Genomic DNA, 22,728 nt, shown 5'->3' on the forward strand with positions numbered 1-22,728 from the left:
TTTAGTTAAAGTGGAAGAAAACAACTTTTTGGATGCATGCAGTTGTAAACTTTAACCATATGAGGGCACCATCTGCATAAAGTTTTCCACTCTGTTAACTCATGATTGCCCTCTCATGTGAGCTTAGCTGTGACTGAATGCCCCTAAAAACTCACACACATGTCTCCATCTTCCCTCCTCACTCTGTGGCTGTTTTCACATGTTGTTTTTTTCATCACAGGATATTAAGAATGTAATTTATTCCTCCAAGTAGCCAGGTAGCCGTTGCCCTTTCGCATGACCGGCTGCTACATTTGGATACCTCCATGGTGATCTCTGGCACTCTCTGTGGGTGGCGCGGACTAGGCACCGAGCCCAGAGCTCACACACTTAACTCCTCATTTCCATGTCAAAGCCGCTATGTTGGGGTTCACAATGTGGCCAATTTGCGCTGATAAAGTTATAGTGGGCTCACATTTTGCTGTCCCTACAAGATAACATTAATGCATTTATCTAAAGGATTGACTCATACCAGCTCAGTTGCCATGGTGTGGAGTCTTCACACAATTGCCAGGGCCGGATCGAGGGGGAAAGGCACGAAAGAGATGAATCAAGGGTAGTGTCTCACTTGAGCGTCAAGCCTCCTGTGGAATTTGTCTCATTCTAAGCAGAAGTGCTCGCATTCCTGAGCAGCACCTTGTGGGGATGTCACTGAAAAGAGACAGTGTGAGCGTGTTCCAGATTTGGCTGGAGCATGTGCCAAAACGGGGCATCTGTTTCTGGCATTTGTGTTCGTCTGACACCAGGGGTTAATTAGGAGTCCAGCGCGCAAGATCTTTAGCTTTCTTCTTTCTCCAGAATATCATTTTTTTTTCTCCACAACTATCTTCAGTAACTGTATTTAAACAGGTTTAATGGCAAGATTCTCATTCCTGCTGAATGTAATACTGAGCCTTATTGAAGATTCTCTGGAATGCTCATTCATTACATTATGTCATATGTCACATTTTTTTAAAGAAAATCAGGCACAGAGACAACTTAGTTCACAAAATATTAATGTAACACTTTGTTCTGTTTGTAACATTGAAGCAATAAATTAACAAGAGCTGAGTATAATCACATTGCATGAAGGCAAGACATCTACCGGGAGCCTAAATCCAAAGATTGTATCAGAATGGATGGGAGAATAGCAAAGATGCAAAATGAAACCACAAGTATAAGTGTAGGAGGACTTACTGGCAGTCTGAGTGTACTTTTGAAACAGGATCTTTTTATAAAGCTTACATAAAGAGGAACCTGCATGATTCATCTACATTATTCTTGTCTCTCTTATTAAAGCAGTAGCTGCAGGGGCTAGCCTTTACACAGGACAGAGCCGGTGCTGTCTGGTTTCTGTTTTCTGTAGCAGTGGACGTTCACAACAATTATGAGAATCCCCTTTATTTGTTAAGCAGACACAGGACTGAGCTGTCTAAACACAGTGATCCACTGTCAAACATCTTACATTCCCTGGTCGGCACCATGCGTGAAGCGGAGAAGGGAAGCTTTATTTTTTCCTCTTGCTGACCCTGGGCGATCCCTCAGGCCTCAGAGGTCAGCGGAGGATTGGCCAGATTTAGGTCATTCCTCTGGGATTGAGTGGAAGGAGGCACTTTCTCCCAGTGCATGGTCAGTCAGCTGACCCTGGGTGGTCAGTAGGCTGACCGGTGTCTGGTGTCTGCTGTCTGCTGTCTGGTCTCTTAATTCCTCACAATTTAGGGAGAGTGAAATATAATATAAGAGCCTTAGTGCCTTCATGATTTAGATGTGCTGCTTCATGGAAAATGATTTGCAGCCTGTGTTTATAACTGTAGAAAGAATATCATGCCTCTTTGCCAAATTATTAGGTATTTACAGAGACATATGTAACCAAAGATTGTTTGGATTTGGATGGTATTTATTTCATGGAAAGTAAGCAGTGACTCTGAAAATAGACCACAATGATGGCTTGTGCTTTTGGTGTATTTTTAGTCAAACCACAGTGACTGAGTGAAAATGCTAAAACAAGCGTCATATTTGTTTTAGAGCCCTTCTGACTGAAACCACACCCTGTGCAAGGCATTATGGGGGTTTCCCATCTAACATTTAGTGACAAATCACATCAATGAAACAACTGTGCTCGAAGAAGGTCTTTAATGTCACGGAGAAAAGACACAAGTCTCAGTCACAGGTTTTAATTCCAGGAAACTTCAAATGGCAAAAATGAAGCCTGATAGAACTCAGATGATCAAGCATCACTTAAAGACACTTTCAGAGAGTCTGCTTTGATCCACCACTGAAATCTTTGACTCTTGAAAAGTGTCCTCAGTGCTGAGTGTCTACCATATGATTCTTTCCAGGAGTGCTCAAGACGAGAAGCACGAACACATGACGTCCCTCCTCTTTGTCAGGCTGACGTTCTGCTCAGATTACAGAACAACAATGATTATAATTTATACTTTGACGACTGAGGTGTATTCAGCTGATTTATGAGGCTGGACCTCCAGGTCCTCAGACACAGCTCCTGTCTGTGTCAGGATGGTCTATTTATATAGACTGTGTGTCTGGGGAGTAGTAAAAGCCGGTGCAGGGTATTCCATCATGGGCTATATGGCACACATGTCTGGAACCCTCCTCCTTCTGCTCTTTCACCCCAGGACACAGTTGAGGAGATCACATTTCCATGTGTGGCAGCACTGATGTAGCATCTGCAATTTACAAGATACTTTTTTGGGCTTGTGTGTAACTTTTTTTATGTTTAGGGCAGTGTGTTAAAAAGACAGATGTAAGGATGAAGGCTAAATAATGACACCCATTCATATTACATTGACTGTAGTTTTTCAAATCAGATTAAAACATAATCTTTCACATTTAAGCTCTTGTCAAACAAGTCTTTCACTTCTTTGCTTTAAAGGCTACCCAAACAAGACAAGCCCACACCAATAGTGTGAGGAAGCTATCGCCAAGCTACCGTAAACTCTCAGTATTTTCCCATTATTCAAATAGTCATATCAGGTGCATAATCAAAGTGGACTGTCATTTTTCTATGCTGCTGTCATAGCTCAGTTAGCTTAGGCCCATCTGTGGACAGTCCTGGTGTTACATCATACTTCGCCTTTAGTGGCAGTTCAGCACATTTTCCAGTGTTTGTGTAATTTATCTTACTGTCAGAAGGGAGAGACAAACATTTAGCTCCATAGCTTTAAAATGCCAGGACATTTTATCAGTGGAAAGTTTCTAAATCATGCTCTTCATACATGTGTTTTTAAAAATACTGCTTTTTGTGGTATTTGTGTTTTTTTCCATAATTAATGTCTGTTGCTGAAATGACTGAATAAAACCTCCAACATACAATCAAAGATCAAATAAGATACATCGACTGCACGTAAGAATGCCATGACACAATTAAAAAGTCTTAGAAATTGAGATTTTAGGTTAAAAACAATGATAAAGAAAGATATAAAAATGTAGAATCTGTCATAAAAACATCAGATTAAAACCACAGAGTGGTGTAGGCTGTGTGTAAAAGCATTTTTAACTTTTACATACATATTGACACAGTCGGGATCTGTCTTACATCATCTCAGAGGTTATTTCAGGTTTTTTGTTGCATGTTTTGCTCTGACTATCGGGATGACCAGCAGGCCTTAGAAGGTTCATATAGCACAAGCATCAAACAGCCGTTTTGCAAACAAACTCTGAAAATAGAGATAATATTAATAAAGTTAATATCAGCTGTACTTTTCTTATCTTGGTCACCCACAGGTGTCTCCACAAGTCAAGTCTCCCTGGTCGGAGTCAATGAGCCAGCTCATGAAGAAACTGGACCAACTTAATCTGGACATAGAGGAGGCTCTGAGTGCAAGCTCATCACCCTCCCACACACCCTGCACCACCCGCAAGAAGCAGGTAAGAGTGTGTTTACAAGGCCTGGCAGTAAAAAGCTGTTATACAATTTATTCTTGAGTACATTTTGTGCCGTGTGATACAAAGCAGCATGTGGACTGCAGAACTTCAGTGCTTTATGGTATGTGGCGGTCACGCTTGGCAGTGTACACATTCCTGTGAAGCCTATGCATGCATACTTGGTCATGCTTTTTAAACGTCCCTAAATCAATTTAGTTTGCTCTGTGGAGAGAAAATCCCATTGGATTATTCGGACCTGTAAGTGACAGGTGTTCAGAATTTTATGTCCTGGTGCATTTTTTTTGTAAAGTGTTGCATGCATAGCTTCAGATTGAAACAAATCAAGAGTGCTATCCAATAAACTGAGTATGTGAGGGGTGGTGTGGCAGTAGTGGAGCACTTCTGAGGCTTGTGAAATATGTGGTTATATGTGACACTACAGGCTTTGTCAGGCTGGCCTAAAGTATGTCTGTGCCTCTTAGTGTGTTTTATGATGTAGGTCTGCAGCTCTCATATGTGATGCTGGAGTCCACTGTGCTTTGGCCCTGTCAGAATGCTGCAGCAGGAACAGACAGCTATTGTGCATTTGACGTTGCGACTGGGACCATGCAGCTCTGGTCTAAAAAGGGCCCTTCACATAGTGGCGTGTTTCATGAAACATCCCTCTAGAGTTAGCATTCAGGAACAAAAGTGCTCTTTTGGGCTCCATATGTATGTACCTCACAGAGGGGCTGTTGTATTGGCAGGGAGTTTGTATGATTTGGTCCATTAGGAATGGTCGAGAGAGGCTTGCATGCCTCCCAGGCATCTGCATAGCCATCCCAGGCATTCACTATGACTTGCTTTAACTAATGACAGGCGACTGGGCAAGACAAGACATCTTTACTGGGATATTTGACAGGGTCATAATCTCTGTCCTCTCAAAAGAAGATCCACATATACAGGCTCCTTTGTGTGCCTCTGTCAAGCCGAATCCAGAGTGGAGATCTCACTTCCCCAGCCGCTGACCTCAGCTTGGTGTTTTCTTTTCCCCTGGCCACCGTTGAGCCCGTCCTGTCCTTTTCTGTTTGGCCAGGCTGAGACAGACCCCGTCTTATTTGTTGTTGTGATGTTGTTGCAGTGGGGTGCTGTTTCAAAGTCCACACTGAACCAAACTCAGAACGACAGAGACCTCCAAAAACCAGAGAGAGGGGAATGTCAGAGCCGAGACAGGTCTTCAGTTCCTCGCAGCTCCTCAGTGGGAACGAGGGCAAGAACCAAGAGGATGGTAAGTTTCTCTAAGAATCACAGCGCCTTCCTGCAGGCTGTGTGCAGCACTGTTGTTCAAACCTCCCCACCAGGCTGTGAGCTGCTAAATTAATTTCTCCACATTTGTTTTTATTGTGACTTTTGCATTTTTGGGTGACTACCATGACCTGTTTCCTCTGGTTAATTGATGTTAAATTAGCTGTAAATCAGAAATGATTAACTTCTGGTATTGATCTTTAGTTAATAGTCTTGTTTTAGCCATGCTGAATAGATGCTGTATGGTGTTGTTGCAGTCTCATATAGTCTGGTGTTTATTTTAGTGCAAGTTGTTTGAACTGAAGTCAACAAAACAAATACTTTTATCCAAGTAAAATATACAATAAATTCATAATGAGGCAGCTGACTCTCTGCACAGCTTCTCCTCTGTATCTGTAAATATTTGTGTTTTCGTGCTGGGAATACGGTCAGCTTGATCCTTCTTTAACAAGGACTCACTTCTGCTGGTATATAATTGTCAGTATTCAGCTGCACTAAAAGAAACGGACAAGTGAGGGATTTGCAGAATGCAGGGCGGGTTTATATTCAAAGCCTTTTAGCTCATTCTTTGTCCTGTCCTGATGGCTCTGTGATAGTAAACAGTCTGCGTACTGCAAGCATGCAGTCAAATGCTCCTCACAGTATTATTTAGGTTTCATTTTGTTTTGCTTCAACAAGAAAACACAATAGAGAGTCAAACATTGTTGTCAGTTGAAATGGATCTTGGCTCTCAGGGCAGAAGGCACCTGTCCTATGGAACCTATAACTACCTCATGAAAAGGACAACAGTGCTGCTTAAAAGTAAGCGTGAGGACAGCTGGGAATGTTCACAGATGTAACAGACAGGAGTATTGTGGCTGCAGTGTAACCTTGTGTATAACGAGAACACATATATGTTGTAAGTCTGCCAAATATAATGTGCAGCTTAGCTTAGCATAAAGAGTGGAAGTGGGGAAAAAATATAACAAATAGCACACCAGCCAATAAGCACATTTCACTAGATGTTAAACTTTATGAGTGTGGTTGTGCAAAGTTGATAAAAACAGATGAAATGACATGTGAGCAGTGCAGAGAGGTTTTTCCTCCTCTGCCCCCCCTCTGACTCTTACATAAGAGCTCTGGAGTCCATATGAAACTTCTGGCAGCAGGGAGTTAGAATGTGATGCAGTCTAAATCACGTCTCTGAGTCTAAGAATAAACCAGCTGAATGTGTTTAAGGCAGAACACGCTGCTGGATTCGGCCGTAACGGCTTGATGCAGCCATGTTTTATGGAAGTATCTGGTAGTTTTTGGCACCTGTCCGACATCCCTTGACTCCTAACCCCCCGCTTGTGTGTGATGTAATGGAATGCAGATCTCTCCCTCAGTCTGCTGCACATCATGAGGACACAGTAATAGCTGGATGCTCTCAGGTGCTGATTAATGTCATGTTGAATGGAGATTATTTTTTCTCCCCCTCTTTTACAATATAATGCAGTTCCTGTTTAATCGGGTATGCAGACAATTCTTCGGAATATTCATGCAACAACAGTCAGCACTTTCTGTGAGACCGGACAGCATCAGCCTCCATGTAGTTATCTTCAACCTCAGTCTTAGAATAAAGGTAATAATGTGTGCAACTAGGCCAATTTCTTACTCAAAGTGTTGTAGAACTAGGCTGCAAACCCATGAAGCAAACCACTCACTCTTCAGAAGTGTAGTTTTTATTGCCCAAAAAACGGCATATTTGAGCCATGGAAGCTTTTAGTATTGATTTTTCCATTTTGTCTAGCTTTTAGATCTCTTATCATTATCCAAGTTTGTGTATGTGTAGATTATAATTTTGTGGATCCTTAAAAGTGGTGTGTAAATAGAATGATCATAATCTAAAATGCGAAGTCACTTATTTAATTACGAGTACAAGCTATGTGGAAAATAGAAGCTCTAATTTGTGTATTTGTGTAGTTTTGACCTTGTTGATCAGCGCGAGGTCTGGTTGAGGCCGTCTGTTTTCTGTGTTGTATTGTACTGGGGGATGGAGACGTATGTGGGTTAAGGAGTCCTACTTGTAATTGCTGTTGACAGAGTGGGGCGTGCAGAGGACATGCTGGTCTGTCATCCAGGGTGACCGGTCCTGAAACTGCCCTGTTGACTTGTCATTTGTGCTGGTACAGCAGCTATCATTCACCCACACAGACCTGTCACTACAAATAAACATTCTGGTTGGTGCAGGCAAAGGAAAGGTGGGACTGTGTGCCTCTCCTCTGTAGAGGATGTCACTTTTTCTGACCTGTAACCTTTGACATGTGTTTACCATCTGACTGCAAGTGGTCTAAACTGGGCTGATATATCTTTAAAGTAGGTCAGCTCTCAAGATATGCCAGGATGTTTTTTTTTTTGGCTGTCAAGAAAAGGAGAGAGAGAGGGAGAGAGAGAGAGATGTGCTCAGGTCTTTGAAGTCTTGTCAGATCGGCTCTTCTCCTCTGGGGTGATGAGCATCTGGTTTTTGGAGTGCCAGTTTCTTCGCCAGTTTGTTTTTGGAAACTGGGTCTGAAGTTGGTTTATGGAGACAAACTTATCAGGACTATGGCGTTCACAGAAAGATCTTTGAGGCAGAGATAATGACCCTGTTTGTGTCTGTACAGTAAAAGCAGTCTTTGAACTCTGTTCCAGAAGTCTTTAGATATGTGATGAAATTCTGCCAGACTGTGCCAAATCTCACAGTCAATAATGAGCGATACATCAGTGGCTGTACTTCTTGGTTTTCAGAGGCCCCACTATGTTTGTACAGAGGCAAAAATACACACAGAAATGTATGAGTCATACTTTTATGACCTGTTTTTGTGTTTTGCTTTTTTTTCTCTCACTTCTCACAGAGAGCGTGGTGATAACTGAGCAATGTGGCCTGCTAACCCTGCAGTTACACGGACAGCTGAAATATTTGTTGGCTGTGACTTTCTTTGCTTTAAAAATTCCTCATCTGAATAAATGAAAAAAAAATGGGCCGCCAGGTGCATGCTGCTGTTTGGACCTCATTCTCCAGGTGGCCTTAAAGTGTCAGGGAGACAGGATGCTAACAGAATAACCCACCTGTCCCTTTGAATCCAGCCAATCAGGCCTTTTCTGCTGTCACAGCAAAGTGGCAGCCATAAAGGTCGTCCATCCAGCCAAGTGCTGCTTTACATGGCTGCCATAGCAACAGCGAGAGGCCGAGGCCCTCATGAAACATGTAGTACAACCAGCTTACTGTGTTTAGTTAAACTACACAATAGGACCTTTGCAGATATGTTGATAGAAATTCCAATCGGTGCCATGTGGGCTGATTGCCAGCTGACTGTCATGGTGGAGGTCCAGCGGTATTACAGAGAGGCATCTTGGGAGCTTTGGCAGCATTTTGTTTCTGCCAGGGAGAAATGTGGAAACAGGGCGAGCAAACAAGTGCATAAATCAGACCAGTGGGCCACAGAGGGGAAATGGAGAGTGTTGGGCAAGAGAGGGGAAATGATCCAGATCAGGAAAAGATTTTCTGTCCTCTGGCTTATTCAGGCATTTTATTTACCACAAAAGTAACGATTTGAAACGTGTGAAGTGCCTTTCTTTGCTTTAGTTTTAAGTAAGTACATGCTGTACTGTTTTGTTTTGCAGTGACAAACTAGCTTCACACCAGCCTCTGCTGCGATGTTCATCGAGCTGTTAACAGGTGATAAATCAGGCCACCTTTGCTGCTGTGGAGACTATGTATTGACTCCATCATTATAACAGTGATTGCAGCAGGGAGACATGCTCTCTCTTCTAATCCAGGGGCCTGTGTATGTCTTTTAAGCTGTCAGAGTGGAACAGCCATCAATTAAAGCCAAAATAATGAGAATATTGATTAACCTTGGTTTATGTTATGCAACAATTATTGAGGAGTAACAACCTCACCTCAGCAGCTGATGTGCTATTTTTTCTGTCTTGCAGATGATCAATAAGATGACAGATGCAGCAGCTGCAGGTAAGAAATTTTTATGCATGCTCCTTTCTGCACAGTCAGATGACAAAATATTTGACTGGAAGATCACCAGATCTTTATGTATTCGGCATTTTTTTCTGTCCACTGAGAAGTGAAATAGTTTAGAAAAAGATTGCGTTCTAAAAAGCATGGAATGTTTGAGCTTTGATGCTATAAAATGTATGTATGGATCTTTTTAAAGCCTTTTTCTAAAGTTTGGTTTTGCAGTCATTGTACTTAGTAGTTGCTGCCTGGCAGCATTTCTCCCGGCTCCAGACAATGCTAATAAGACTGATGGCCACAGGTGCCTAACCCCCTCCCGCCCCCACCCTCCCTTCCCTGCCGGTGTCTCAAGAATGTCCAAATGCTGCAGACTCTTATTTTAAAGGACTTTCATATGTTGCTCACTCGGAGGGATGCAGTCAAAATTAGGCAGCTTGCCAGATGATTGTTTCTGTTTTTATTCGCCTGGTGGTGATGTGGCCCTTGGGGGGGTCAGCTGTGGGATTTGGATAGATGCCATTTTAGACTCAGGTTGCTCTCTCATATGACCTCAGTTGTGCATGATTGTACCACACAAGTGGACAATATAGATCGGAAAAATTCCATGTCACTTTTATGAAGCAGTAAAATAATGTGTGGTCTGCTGGAGTGTGTGAGATATCTGCTGTGACCGATGTGACTGCTAACTGTGAGACCAACACACCGTAAGACTATTACTACCGTTTTTAGCTGATATTAACCAGACCAGAATCTGTGTCACTTAAATTTATTTGGTCATTAATAAAATACTATACTTCTACCTGAATTGGATGATATAATAACTTGGAGAATGCTGTAATGTGGTAAAGCTGGCAGAGTCACACACAGGAGGTGCTTCTCTGTATCGACCACAACAACACTGTCCACCTCATTAAATTGACATTGTCCAGGAGAGGAGCGCACATATGTTTTGAGTTCATGTTCAAAATAGCAAGAAAACTGTTGCTATTGTTAGTTATAAATGGGAAGCACTCATAAACTCACATGCCGGACTATCCTTGATATCCAATGACACTAAATTCACTGGATATGTCTACAAAAATACATAAATATCTAACCGCAAAGGTTAGAGGTGTTATTTTTTTCCAATTCTGCTGATGATTGTAATTAATTTATTTAAAGTGATGCTAAATAATGCGAAAAATAAGAAAAAAATAGCTCATGTTTTTATTTATTTAAGGCATTTCTGGAAAAAGCACTAGACCTTTCAGCCTGCTTGAATTGTTTTGTTTTTCCTGAGGGGGAAAAAAACAAAACCCTTGAGAGCACTATTCTAAAACCACATATGGATGTGCTCAGAGAAGATCAGGTCTGTGAAGGAGGGGGGGAAAGCTTAATCCCCCGCCTCAAATGTTTATTTTTCTGAAGGCATTACTTAACATTTACAGAGCATTGCTTAAACTTTGAGTCGCTGATGAGCCAAAAGTACATTATCCCCTCTCACAGAGTGTCATTTGTATGGAAATCTATTCCCTGCAGTCTCAATAATTGCAGTGTGGAAATTAATGGCTTCCTCTGTTGAGAGGAGGCAACTACGTTCATCCTTTAAAACGCTGCTGCCTTTTACCGGCATTGATCACAGAATTAATTAATTTACAATGACACTGAAAAGCTGCACATACAGCCAGGTTCCTGCCTGAAATACAGAACAGATATGGAGGATAACGCTGCTTTTAACTGTCATGACTACAGTGTATATAATAAATGGGTCAACATAAAGTTTGGTAATGGATACGTTCATGTTTCTGTGTGAATCAGTGGAGAGTGTAGGTAAACAGAATGTGAGGCAGGGTCCAAGGAGAAGCAGTTATGCAGAACTCAATGACTTGCATAAATAAATGATCATGTGCTTTGTTATGATAAACATCACCGGCCAATATGCCAGTCAGGGGGAAAACTACACAGGCACAGGCTGAACAGTCCTCTCTGGCCCAGAACTGTCAGGCTGAGGCTTCCCTCTCAGCCTCTGCGGTTTCAAACAGACTGTGTGCATTTACACAGATCCTCTCCCTGAATAAATATGCTAATCTACTTTCAATGTGGAAATCTGTTGCTGCTGATTATAAGAAAAACAAAGAATCCCTCTGAGACTTCTTTGTATTTGTAAGGAAAGTGATGTAAAGGGCCTGTGTCCCTGACACATTGGTGTGAATGGCTCCAAGGGAAGAGCTGCAGAAAGGATGGAAGCGGGATGTTTTGTCTGTTTTCTTTGTAGTCAGTGTTAAATGTCACCCAATGCGGGAATCCCTTAATGCCAGCTTTACTGCTTTTATCACTTCTCATTTTGGCTCCTGCTAATTAAACCGCATGTTTTGTTACTGAGAGAAGTGTCTTTGGCGTACATCAATCTGGGAAATCCAGATGAGTTAACAAAAGAATAGGTGTTAGATGTAAATGTTTCCAGTCGATGATCATGAAATAACAATGGTAGTGGGAGCAGGTTAACATCAGAGGATGTTTAAGTACAAAGATTTATTGGACTAACACATCAACTTACGTAATGATCATAACCAGCCCGTTTACAGCCAGTTTTTTTATGCTGTTTATTGGCTTTACAATAGAGTTTATCTCATAGCAGGAGGTTGTGGGTGTCAGATGTGTTGGAGTGGTGCCATCTTTATGCATTTATATAAAAACTGAATACTGAATGCATCTTCAGTATTAATGTTTTAGAAAGCAATGCACAGGCATTTCAAATGACCTACTCTGACTTTGTTGGACAGGGTCAGTTCCACCATCACTTTCACTCTTGGTGGCGACAGAGGCGGTATTATCTGTCTGCAGGTCTGTCCATTCCTCTCCTGTCAGTCACTGGACATGAAGATTGATGCCCTGTTTGCAGCGTCAACATCTTGTCCTCCTTCATCTTCTTGTTGTCAACCTGAAGGGGCTGAAAGAGGCTGGAGTTAAACTTTCTGTGTGACGGTTAGAAGTGTGAAACCAGCCCTGTTCCACCCATAATGTTAAACACAGTCTCATAATTCTGAATGAAATGTCTCATGAGCACACATTTTAAGACAGGAGACACAATTTTTTTTTGCAGACTGACATCCTGACAACCTACAGCCTTACCTGTTTTTTATTGACTAACCTTAAGCATTTGTGTTTTAATGCTTGACGTCAACAATCACCTGAGTCAAGCGTCCTAAAGCTTTTCAATATAAAGCAATGGTGCCATAGAAGGGACGTGAAGCCAGGATTCCTGGGTGAAGGTCCATAAACCATCCACAAACCCTTCTACCTCCAAATGTGAACTATGTGTATAGAGGAACAAAAAAGTGACATTTTCACAAAATAATCATGTCAGTGTGTACGAAGCAGTGGAAACATTTCACAGTAGAGTTAATGGTCATTTACCAGCTCCACAGTGAGACTGGCCGATATCAGAATCCATCTCGGTATGAAACGACTCCTCTGTGGGGCTCTGTGTGTGCACTGCTTTTATAAATCACCAACTATAGATGAAGCACCAGTAGATATTATATAATGTCCACAGCTAATAATGCATTACAGTGGGGTTGTCTTATTTCTCTTTTTTTTGACTTGTGCATGTTCCTCAGCTGTTCTCGGAGTCCAGAACTCCAGTCTCACCCAGGGTCAGTGCCTGCTGGTGGAGGCTGACTGTGACCTCAGACAGCTGCAGTCTCTCTCTGGAGGCCTGTTAGAGACCATAATATACACATCACAAGAGCTTCATGGCAACAAGTGAGGAATAGATGACACAGCCTGACACCTACGTAGCTGTAATCAGAACACATACAAGAGAAGCCGGATTGTGGGGTGAATATTAAAGTCAGATGTCGTTTTGGATGTTTTGAGCTCTGTTGTTATTCGTTGGACTCTGTTAAATTCTGACCTCATTGCTGTTTTTATTATAAATCTTTTCTGTTGTGATAGTAAATGTCAGACCTCAAACTACAAACTCTGCTAAGGGTCACATTGTTCCCAAGGGAAATCCTGAGGTATATATCATTTTAAAACATCTTTATTTTCCTGTATTTACACACACTAACTCTATTGCTGTATGTTTGTTTATTCAGTGCACATATGGCCAGAATTATGTGGACACCCAGGAGACCTATCAAAACGCATTAATATACTGCTGTAACAGCCTCCCTCCTTTTTTCTGAAGGCTTACCACAAGATTTAGAAACCTGACTGCAGGGATTTTCTCTCATTCAGCCACAGAGCATTAGTGAGGTCATCTAGTGATGTTGGGCGATAAGACCTGGCCTGTATGCAGAGTTCAAAATCCCAAAGGTGTTTGAGCGAGCTGAGGTCAGGGATCTGCCAAGCTAAGACTTTCCAAACACAAACTACAAGGAAAGCTTGGAGTGCCGCAGGACGAGTCTGTGATACTTTATGTAGGCTGAAGGCGCTGGTAGATCTGTTCCAAGGCCATCCTGACAGGAAAACAACAGCAGTGGTCAAACTTTGAGTTTGAAGGGAAAGTTCTGGTGTTTATATAGCTATGTTGTCATGTGGAAGTCAACGTGAAATTTGGGACCATAATAGAAAATGGTGGAGAAGCTTGTTGCAGATGCCGAGCCTGGCCAGCGATGCTCATTTAATCTGCAAAAATGATCTCCATGAAATGGGCCTGGAATTGCTCTCTTTCACTACCAGCTCTGCTCAGTGCAAAGCCTACTGCACCAGTCGTAACCATTTTCTAATTAGGTCCCGTTCACACTGGAGAAAGTCAAACCAGCAAGAGTAGGATTGAATCCGGATAGCTTTTAAGCTGGATACGACCTATGGACAGACCTATTTTCAAATCACACACGCATGTTCAAGCTCGATCCGGCTTAACCCGGCTTGTTTGCTGTCCTCCAAACCGCTAGGTGGCACCTCGTAATATACAGAGTCCGTTCAGGTCACGGTGGGGCCAGGTATTTAAATACAGCTTTTGTACATGACCCGGACACTGTGCCTGTGAACCGGAGGTATCACTTCGCTAGCGGGATTTGCAAGCCGGATTTGCATTCAGACCTGAGCCACATTTGAGTCAATCCGGCCCGAATCCCCCTCTAGCCGGATTGATTTCCCCAGTGTGAACGGGGCCTAAAATGGGGGGCGCTTTTTGTGATGACTTGCTTCTGAATTTCAGTTTGAGTTTCTACAGCAAAACCAAGACTCCATATGTGGTCTACAGTTACTTTGGAACTAAAGGGAAAGGCAATGTAGCACTTTTTCTCCCTCCAAATCCGTATATAGCCAAACATTTTTATCTGTTTAAATATAAACCTGGACTTTGTGGAAACATCTTGATTTGAGCTCCAGGAAAATACATTTTCGTGATTGTGCTCCATGTCTCGATCCATTGCCCAACAGGTGCCAGATCAGTGACGACATGCTCTAAATTTATAAGCAAGTCGTCATTTGTAGATGCAGCTCAGACTATAAAGGGTGCTGCTGGCATGACGAGTGCATGAAAAATTCCACACATGGAAAGATGGAAAATGACTTGTGGTTTCCTGAGTGCAGAGGCCAGCTTGGCTGTTTGACAGGGGAAAGTGAGAGGGGGGAAAAAGGAGCCTGCTTGGTAGTATTTCTGGACTTTTCTTTGTATATACAGTAATTTGTCAAGGTTGTGAAAACATTAGAGAACTATCTGGTTAACCGGCTTTCACGTTTATATTGCAATTTCAACATTTTCATTGCAATTATTGTAGCTATCATACATGCAATATCGCATAATGTCATTTAATAGTGCTTTCAAGACTCTTATATCATCATGTTCTACAGTTTCAGTCATCTCAGGGAATTGTTTATTTTGCCAAGTATACATCATCTGTTTTAATCCCATCATTGCGTGAGAGAAGCGAACCAATTGGATGTTCGTTAACAAAAGGAAACAAGCTTATTGTTGTGATTTTCAAATAAACTCTCTGGGCTGCCAATTAAAAAAGAAGCAGCCAATAAATCCTTCGGGGGGATGGCTTCCTCTAACAGACCAAGGTGAGAGTGTTTTCTGTGTGTTGAGGAATTCAGGCCTGGGTTCAGTAAACTAAGTGGAAGGAGACATGGGCAGCCGTGTCAGGATGCAGGCCAGTTGCATGAGAACAGGCACTGTGTGGGTGTGTATGTGTGTGCGTGTGAAGCGACACAAAAGCTAACAGGTTGGTCCAGCACTCAGCTGCCAACTGAGAAGAAAGGCAGAAACAAGATTTAGGAAGTAATGAGCCAAGAAGGGCCACACTCCTTCCAGGGTCCCACACCAGGATGTTAGTGGCCACACAGTCAACACTCTCGCCTCCTGTTATCTCTCTCCTGTGTGTGTGTGTGTGTGTGTGCGCGCGTACCTTTCCCGGTAATTCTTACTGCTGGAAATGAATCCAAACAATAACATCTTTCTCATCCAAAGCTTTTATCAGGTCTGCTCCTCCACTTTGTAGCCCCTCAGTGTTTCTGCACACACACACACACGCAGTTCCTAAGCCAGGAACATTTCCTCAGGGTCGGTTCAGATACAATAACTACATTGGCTCTTCTTGTGGCCTCCCAAATTTTCCCACATAAACCACAGAGATTCCAGATGTTGCAGGGAGGCAAAAAGTCTGCTGCTCCTCCGCTGGGCCTGCAGCCGTCGCCTCTGTATCCTCAGGTCGGCCAAGTGCGTGGCACCGCTCACACCAATCACTGTGTGTTTCTTCACTGGAGCACGGCGGCGGGCAACCATGCTACTGGAGATTTACATAGCTGTGCACTTCCACCTGTACCCAGATAACAAAAAAACAGTGCGTGTTGTTAAATAGAGGCTCTGTCCTGGGGCAGTGTAGCACTGCGGCTTTCTTGTGGTTTCAGACCTGATTAAACAATTTGGCTCAGTAATCAAAGAGCAATAGCAGACAGAGGCAGAGCAGACTTCCTGCATCCTCTCTGCCTCTCTGGCTTTAAAACTTAAGGGCCCAGCAGGACTTGTTTGTGTCTCAGTTTGAAAACAATACCTGCACTGTACTTCCAGCTTATCACGCTTGATGAGCTGAGCAGAATCGTTGGCAGCGGATGAAGTGATTACAGTCCACGCAGGCATCATTAATAAAACTGATCAGTAAATTTGCTGATGTTTTAGAGAGCTGAAACACGTCGTTCACACAGTTTCAGGCTTCAGTGTATTTTCTGTTTTATACACTTTGAGTAGCAGCGTGAGACCTTTGGGGGCAAAACTGCAATGACTTAGATGTAAGACATTTGTCATGGGAGAGGAGACTACAAGTCCACACTGTAGGTTTAATTTTAAGCAGCTGTTTTTTTTCCTCCTTTGGTCTTTGTCAGACTCTTAACTCCGGTTTCTCTCTTGGGATAATGCTCATCTGGAAATATAAACACCAGCTTCCTGTTTGAATTTCTCTAATAGAGGCTTGTGTCATGCTACAGTATATTCTAATTTATGACGAGTTATTCTGTCAGCTGTATTTATTGGTGATTGCTCTGGAGGTGCCTTGAAGCAAAGCGCACCTGATATATATATTTTTCACATCGATGCAAATTAGTCCTGAGTGAATAAAAGGGCTTAAAACCAGCTTGAAAATTACTTAAAAATCAATAAAACATTAGCTTATTTTACATCCGAGAGAAATGGAGGGAGTGAAAGTGATTGTGAGAGAAATGTACCTCTGTGATTAAATCCTCATTGCTCTAATGGAAACCAGGTGTTGGACAGTGGCGTAAATGTTTTCCCATGCATTTTTGTGGGCAATGCGGCTTTAACAGATCCAGACCTGACAGCATTACATGCTTTGTCATTCAATTAAACAATAGCCACGTACGCTTGTCATGCCAGTTTTACATTCCTTGAGCCTCTTTATAGAAACTTTGACCCCAGCAAGCATCTATTGCAACATGTAAATAAAAAAGCATTTTCTATTTTTACCCTATTAAAGTTTAATGTAAGGAGTTATGTAACAAGCTAAAAAAACAATAACCATGAAAAATCTGGTTTCATCTGTGTTTTAAAAATAGATTTTGATGTAATTGATGATCTGTTTGGGAATAAAGAGCAAATTTCACCAAAGGAAGAAACCATGACGTTACAACGAACGGCCCTCAAAGAAAACAGAATTAGTGGCCACTTTAATGGATTGGGACCAAAGTCAGCTCCTCCTTCCCCAACCACATAATCTAAACCCAGATATACACCACATGTGTGGCTCCTCTGGAAAAATGAACTCGACTTGGGAATATATGGTCAGTTAATTTATAGCACATGCCTGGGACGAGCCCTCAGGGGCCGGGATGGAGGTGGAGGGGAGATCTCCCCGCTCCCCACTCACGGAGCCTTGTTTCCATTAGGCTGGGAAGTGCAATCTCCCAGACGTTTCAAGGGGGCCTGGTGTAAGACCTCCTAGGCCAACAACACGACCCATTCACGGAGAGGGGGAAATCAGTTTCCTCACATCTGGGATTTTCCCACTGCAGCTATGGGACAGCATTCCACATCAGTCACCAGACGTGGACGCAGCACACTCACAAACTCTGGAATGTAGATAACTGGTGCACAAGTAAATATGTGTGTGTGTGTTTATCTGTATGTGTTTATGAAAAAAGGAGCTGAAAGAGTGGACAAAGAGAAATAGTCCAGTATTTCGGGGAAAACGAGAACTTTCTAAAAGCTGCCTGTCCAAAACAAACAAGTGGGTTAGTCAGCGAAGGGAAAACATTCTCAAGCTGACTGATGTTTCCTCTTTTTGCATCTGCTATTACATCCGCTGCCAAGCAGCGCCCCAGAGGCTAAGTCATTGTCTGACCACGGTGCTCCTTGTTGCGTTAATGCTCATCTTTTTTCTGCGAGTGGTTTCTTTTTGAGAGGACAGGCTCAGCGGTGGGCTGTGTTTACCTCTCCAGTGATTCATGTCACAAGAGGTCAGAACCTTGTTGCTGCACTTCTTCTATCACTTTTACTCTTGGGGGGGCTGACAGGGACGGTATTGTCTGTCTGTCTGTCCATCCACTCCTCCCCTGTCAGTCACTGGGAGATTGATGCCTTGTTTCCAACGTCAACATCTTGTCCTCCCTCATCATCTTGTTCTCAACCTATTGCTGCTGTAGGATCAGTAAGAAAATCGTTTCTGTAGGAAGCAATGAATGAAGGATACGTTTGTGGTTTAAATATCAGAATTTAAGCATTTTGCTCTGTATGAACTTACTGGTTTTTGTGAGGTGTTTGACTCGACCTAACCCCGACCCTTGCTGAAAAGTTAAATGAGACTCCTGTCAAGTGTGTCAATTTTAGCCTGAGGTCTGACCCAGTGGGGCTCAAAATGGCAGCTGCATGCTGCTCACTGGAACCCAAAAAGGACCATTCCTCCTAAACCTTAAAACAAATGGGACAAATGTACTACTGCAGTTAAAAGACCATGAGAATGCACTAAGATCAGTTCTCTGGGTCAGATTCTAAGTCTTCCTGACTGCACATAATTTCCCTTTGGAAAAGCAGGTCCTTCATTAATATTCTCCCCCTGGGCCGTGCAGCTCTTTGCTGCTGGGATATCTCACTATGTGATCTTGCTCTAATGTGTAAATCATCTGTCCCGCTCAGTGGCAAATGGGGTCTGTTTCCTTATTAAAATGAAGTAATGTTACCTCAGCTTCATGCTGAGAGGGCAACCTGAGGTCACTGGAGGTTCGTTCATTTAAGAAACTGTCAATCTCCAGCCAGCCACTCTGTGTGTTTAGAGTAGGTTTATACCTGTTATAATAGTAATCCCAGCTGGTGACCGAGAAATGAATCCAGCTGATACCGTATCGCTGCTCCTAGGTCATGCGCTGCCTGAGTGGGCACAGAATAATAGGAGGAAATTCCTAAAATAATTATGGAAGATGGATTATTGAAGCTGTTGTCTGGCAGGCATACAGCAGCGGCGGCAGCAGCCTTATAGAAGCACTTATCCTGTTTATTCTTCGGATCAGGGTTTGTGGTGTGACAACAAAAGTAAATGGTCCTGAAACTGAATCCATGTTTCTGTTGAATGGGCTGACCTGCTCTAACCTACCTGGGGAGAACTCACTGAACTCTCATTAAGCTTTAGAATAATAGACGGCATCATCCTGGTGTGAAATTAGGTCAAAATCCTCATAATGGTTATTAAATAGGTCTGTGTCGGTCACAGCTCAAGAGGAATTTACAATGAAAAATGACTGTAGGTAAAAATACACTCAACCAAAAACTTAATGCATAAAGAGATTTAAATGTTTTAAGCTTCTCTGATGTTAAAATAACAGTGGATGTTTTTAATGTGGCATTAATTTAATCTCAGTGTGTTGGGGATTATAATGAGGTGAGATTGCTCAGTTTTAAATTTGTCATTTGAGCTGAGTAAACTGTGTGTATTTGTGGTAGTGGGGTGTTGAGTGGTTTGCACCTCGTGGTGCCTTCAGGTGCTCTACGGACACTGAAATGAAAGGTCCTCATCAGGAAGTTATAGTGACAACCTACACGGCAAAATGTTTAAAGTCATAATAAGAATTAAATTATTTTCGCTGCGTGTTACTTTAATTCTTGAGAGAATAATCTAATTTTAGTTCTTTGACATATTTTAAAGCTTGTAACGATGTTTAAATGGCCATGTAGGAAATCTGCCTTTAACCTTAAAATGTGTGCAACATTCAGTGGTAAACCAAGGATTGCGTTCATTCAGTACAAATTTCATTCATAAAATGATGCAATGTGTCCATCTGCTCTTTCCATCACTCGCTCCGCTTCTCTTTTCCAGTCATATTTGTTAAATGGATCACTTGCCCTGTACTTCTAGTGCTCAGATTTCCTGCAGCACGGAAAGGCATCACGGCTGCCTCACACTCTGTGCGCGAAACTCACAGATAGACATACAAACGCACATCTGGTGTGAAGTGTGGGAAGTGTCTTTGTGCTTTGCTGTCACTTTCTCACTTTTTATTTGTTTAATCGATTTCTGATCGGGAGGAATTTATTAATTTATTTTTCCAGCAACATGTTGACACCTTCATTTGAAGACCGGCTGCCACCAAAGTCAGCTCTGCTGCGGCTGCGTTAGAAAGAACCTGTTAATGGGAAAGAGTGATTTTTGTGCGGGACCAACAGAGGATTTTATTATTATGTCCGTGTGGAGGATTTGAGATGACTTCTAAAAGAAACTCTGCGAAACTGAAGCTCCGGCGCTCCTTCAGCGAGCAGCTGCGGAGCTCCACATCCAAAGCCTGGGATTTACTCTGGAAGAATGTCAGAGAGCGGAGACTGGCAGGTCAGTAACCCACTGTAGACAGACCCCGGCCCGGCTGAACAAAGTGCAGTGCAGCGGTGTCCACCTCAGCAAAGACTGAGGCCAGAACTGGTCATTGGAGTGATTTGAGTTTGTGATGCCAGAATAACCTAAAATAAAATAAGTGCAAAAATATAATGAGACTTTTTGTCTCACTATGTTGATGACGGCAAGTTTGGCCATTCATAGGCTGTAGTGCAAACTATAATAGTTACCCTTAAACTTCTTCTTTTTCTTATTGTGCGCAAAACTTAAAAGTGGGTTTTCACGTTGCATTGAAATGTAAGATGTTTTCAGCTGAGCGGGCTTATTGAACAAATGAAACACTGCCCGACCAATGTCAATGTAACACGTGCCGAAAACGGTATTTACAATTCCCTGTTACAAATACTCATGTGCGGGGGAATCCCGCAGGGGGCGCTGATGGGTAATCTGGAAATGGAAAGTGCATGAATGATGGTTGACATCTAATCACTTTCCTTTTGGTTTGTGGTGCTAGTAGAATATCCTGTAAACATAAAACTGGAATGTAAACATGTTGAGGTTTAATACATTTTGTAATGACATATTTAAGGATCATCGTGCATCTTCACTTTACTGTTTCAGTTTTATATTGCAATGTTTGCTCTGTTTGCTAATTAATGAACCTAAATTGATGGATATGCTTTATTTGTTCAAAGCTTAAAAAGTCCTGTGTCACAAAATACTTTAAAATTTTAAAAACAAATATTTGTATACAGGATATAGAAAACTACAACAATGTCACACAATAAAAGATACATGTGTTAGCAGTGTTGACAAATGTGTTCCTTAGTAGAACCAGAAACACTGTAATCCTTGTGTATCATGTCTGTCAGGTATGAGATCTTGGCGGTTTATAAACCCGGATCAGAACAGCTTCCTAGCAATGTGGCTCCTAGTATAATGGTCTATACATATTAGCTTTAACCTCTTAAAATGCAGCTGTCTCTCTGGAGGAGAAGACATGCTGTGCTGCCAAGTATTTCACTGACTTTTTTTGTAAGTCCTGTCTCATCAATGGTTCATTTTATTCTTGCAAAATGTGTTAAAATAACTTCCAGGGAGCTTGAACCATCCATCTGATGCAGCCTTTCAAAGCATGTTAATGCACAGTCAAACATTTACCTCAGTATTGGTTTGATATTGTCTGATGTGTGTAGACAGTGTGTCATTTTGAAACAGTGAAAAGTGATTTAGAGGTCAGTGCCTGCTGCAGTGGTTCCATCAGAGGTCTTGAGAGTGTTGCCTGTCAGGAGTGGATATCAATCATTTGTGCAGTTGCCCAAGTGAACCACAGGTGCAGAGAATCGACCACACTACAGCGTCTCATGTGAGAAAAGCCACATGAATTTATAGAGCAGCTCTGTCTTCATCAGGCGGAGTTTATAAGTGTTGATGTCATACAAATAGAGAGCAGATGTTTTATGTGATCTGTCAGAACCCACTGGTGTGTTACTTTTGTTTAAGCTTTCACACAAAGTTGTGCATGAAGTCTGATTACATGCTTTGCTCAGCTGTGCAGCCTGCTGAGGCACGTCACCGATGCAGCAGCTGTGTCCTAGGATGTCTGGATATTTGACACATTAATCTTGCATTCTTTTCCATATACAGTCTGTATCTCAGTGATGTGTGCCATGCATCTGGGAGGCTCTGCAGCACTGAGGTCCCGAGCTGCTTATATACACTCTGAACAATGGATGAGGTGCATATAGAACAGCCTCATGCAGATGACGGATGAGAAGTGATTTGAATTTCACTTAACTTTTCTGATCCTTGCATGCATATCTTCTTTTTCCACTGTCTGCTATGTGTGGTACAGTGTGATATTTTTTTAGCATGACTATCTGTATGTAATGGTGATTAAACATGCAAACCTAATGTGGTATCTGGGGCAGGCAGATATTTGCCCTGGATTTGTATGAAATTTACTTCAGGTGTCAGCCACTGAAAACTAATTTCATGCTCATCATTGATGGATTTGGCCAATCAACAAAGAAATGTATGTGTGTCACATCACAGGAGGTGACCCATTTCCAGCCATACACTGATGGATGGCTGTGTCTCAGCCAGTTTGACACTCCAACCTGGCATATTGACAAATGTGTAGAGCTCCGATACTCTTTTGAGTCCTGTTGAAGTTTTCTGCACCTGTGTGATGTTAATTACAGATTATGTGGAAAGCAGGAACCTAATACTGATAGATGTGAGCCGTCATAGTCTGTTTAGATAAGGATATGTCACAAAGTTTTGTTTTATAACAGGCAGACATGC

The 22,728-nt window shown here is 42.2% G+C and overlaps 1 protein-coding gene across 5 annotated transcripts in view; it reads left to right on the plus strand.

Annotated features, from left to right (window-relative positions):
- The window catches only part of stard13b (StAR related lipid transfer domain containing 13b), a 50,526-nt gene that overhangs the window by 3,569 nt on the left and 24,229 nt on the right, over positions 1-22,728 (plus strand). For 2 of the 5 annotated variants that reach the window (XM_028419161.1, XM_028419162.1), the window contains exons 3-5: positions 3,763-3,906; positions 5,024-5,170; positions 9,127-9,160. In XM_028419161.1, the coding sequence (XP_028274962.1) occupies positions 3,763-3,906; positions 5,024-5,170; positions 9,127-9,160 (325 nt within the window). Of the gene's footprint in view, positions 1-3,762; positions 3,907-5,023; positions 5,171-9,126; positions 9,161-20,012; positions 20,419-22,001; positions 22,012-22,728 lie in introns of those variants that run through there. The other 3 variants (XM_028419163.1, XM_028419165.1, XM_028419169.1) reach the window with 3 other exon arrangements.

This window comes from Parambassis ranga, chromosome 13, assembly GCF_900634625.1.
Source record: "Parambassis ranga chromosome 13, fParRan2.1, whole genome shotgun sequence".
Lineage (NCBI taxonomy): Eukaryota > Metazoa > Chordata > Actinopteri > Ambassidae > Parambassis > Parambassis ranga.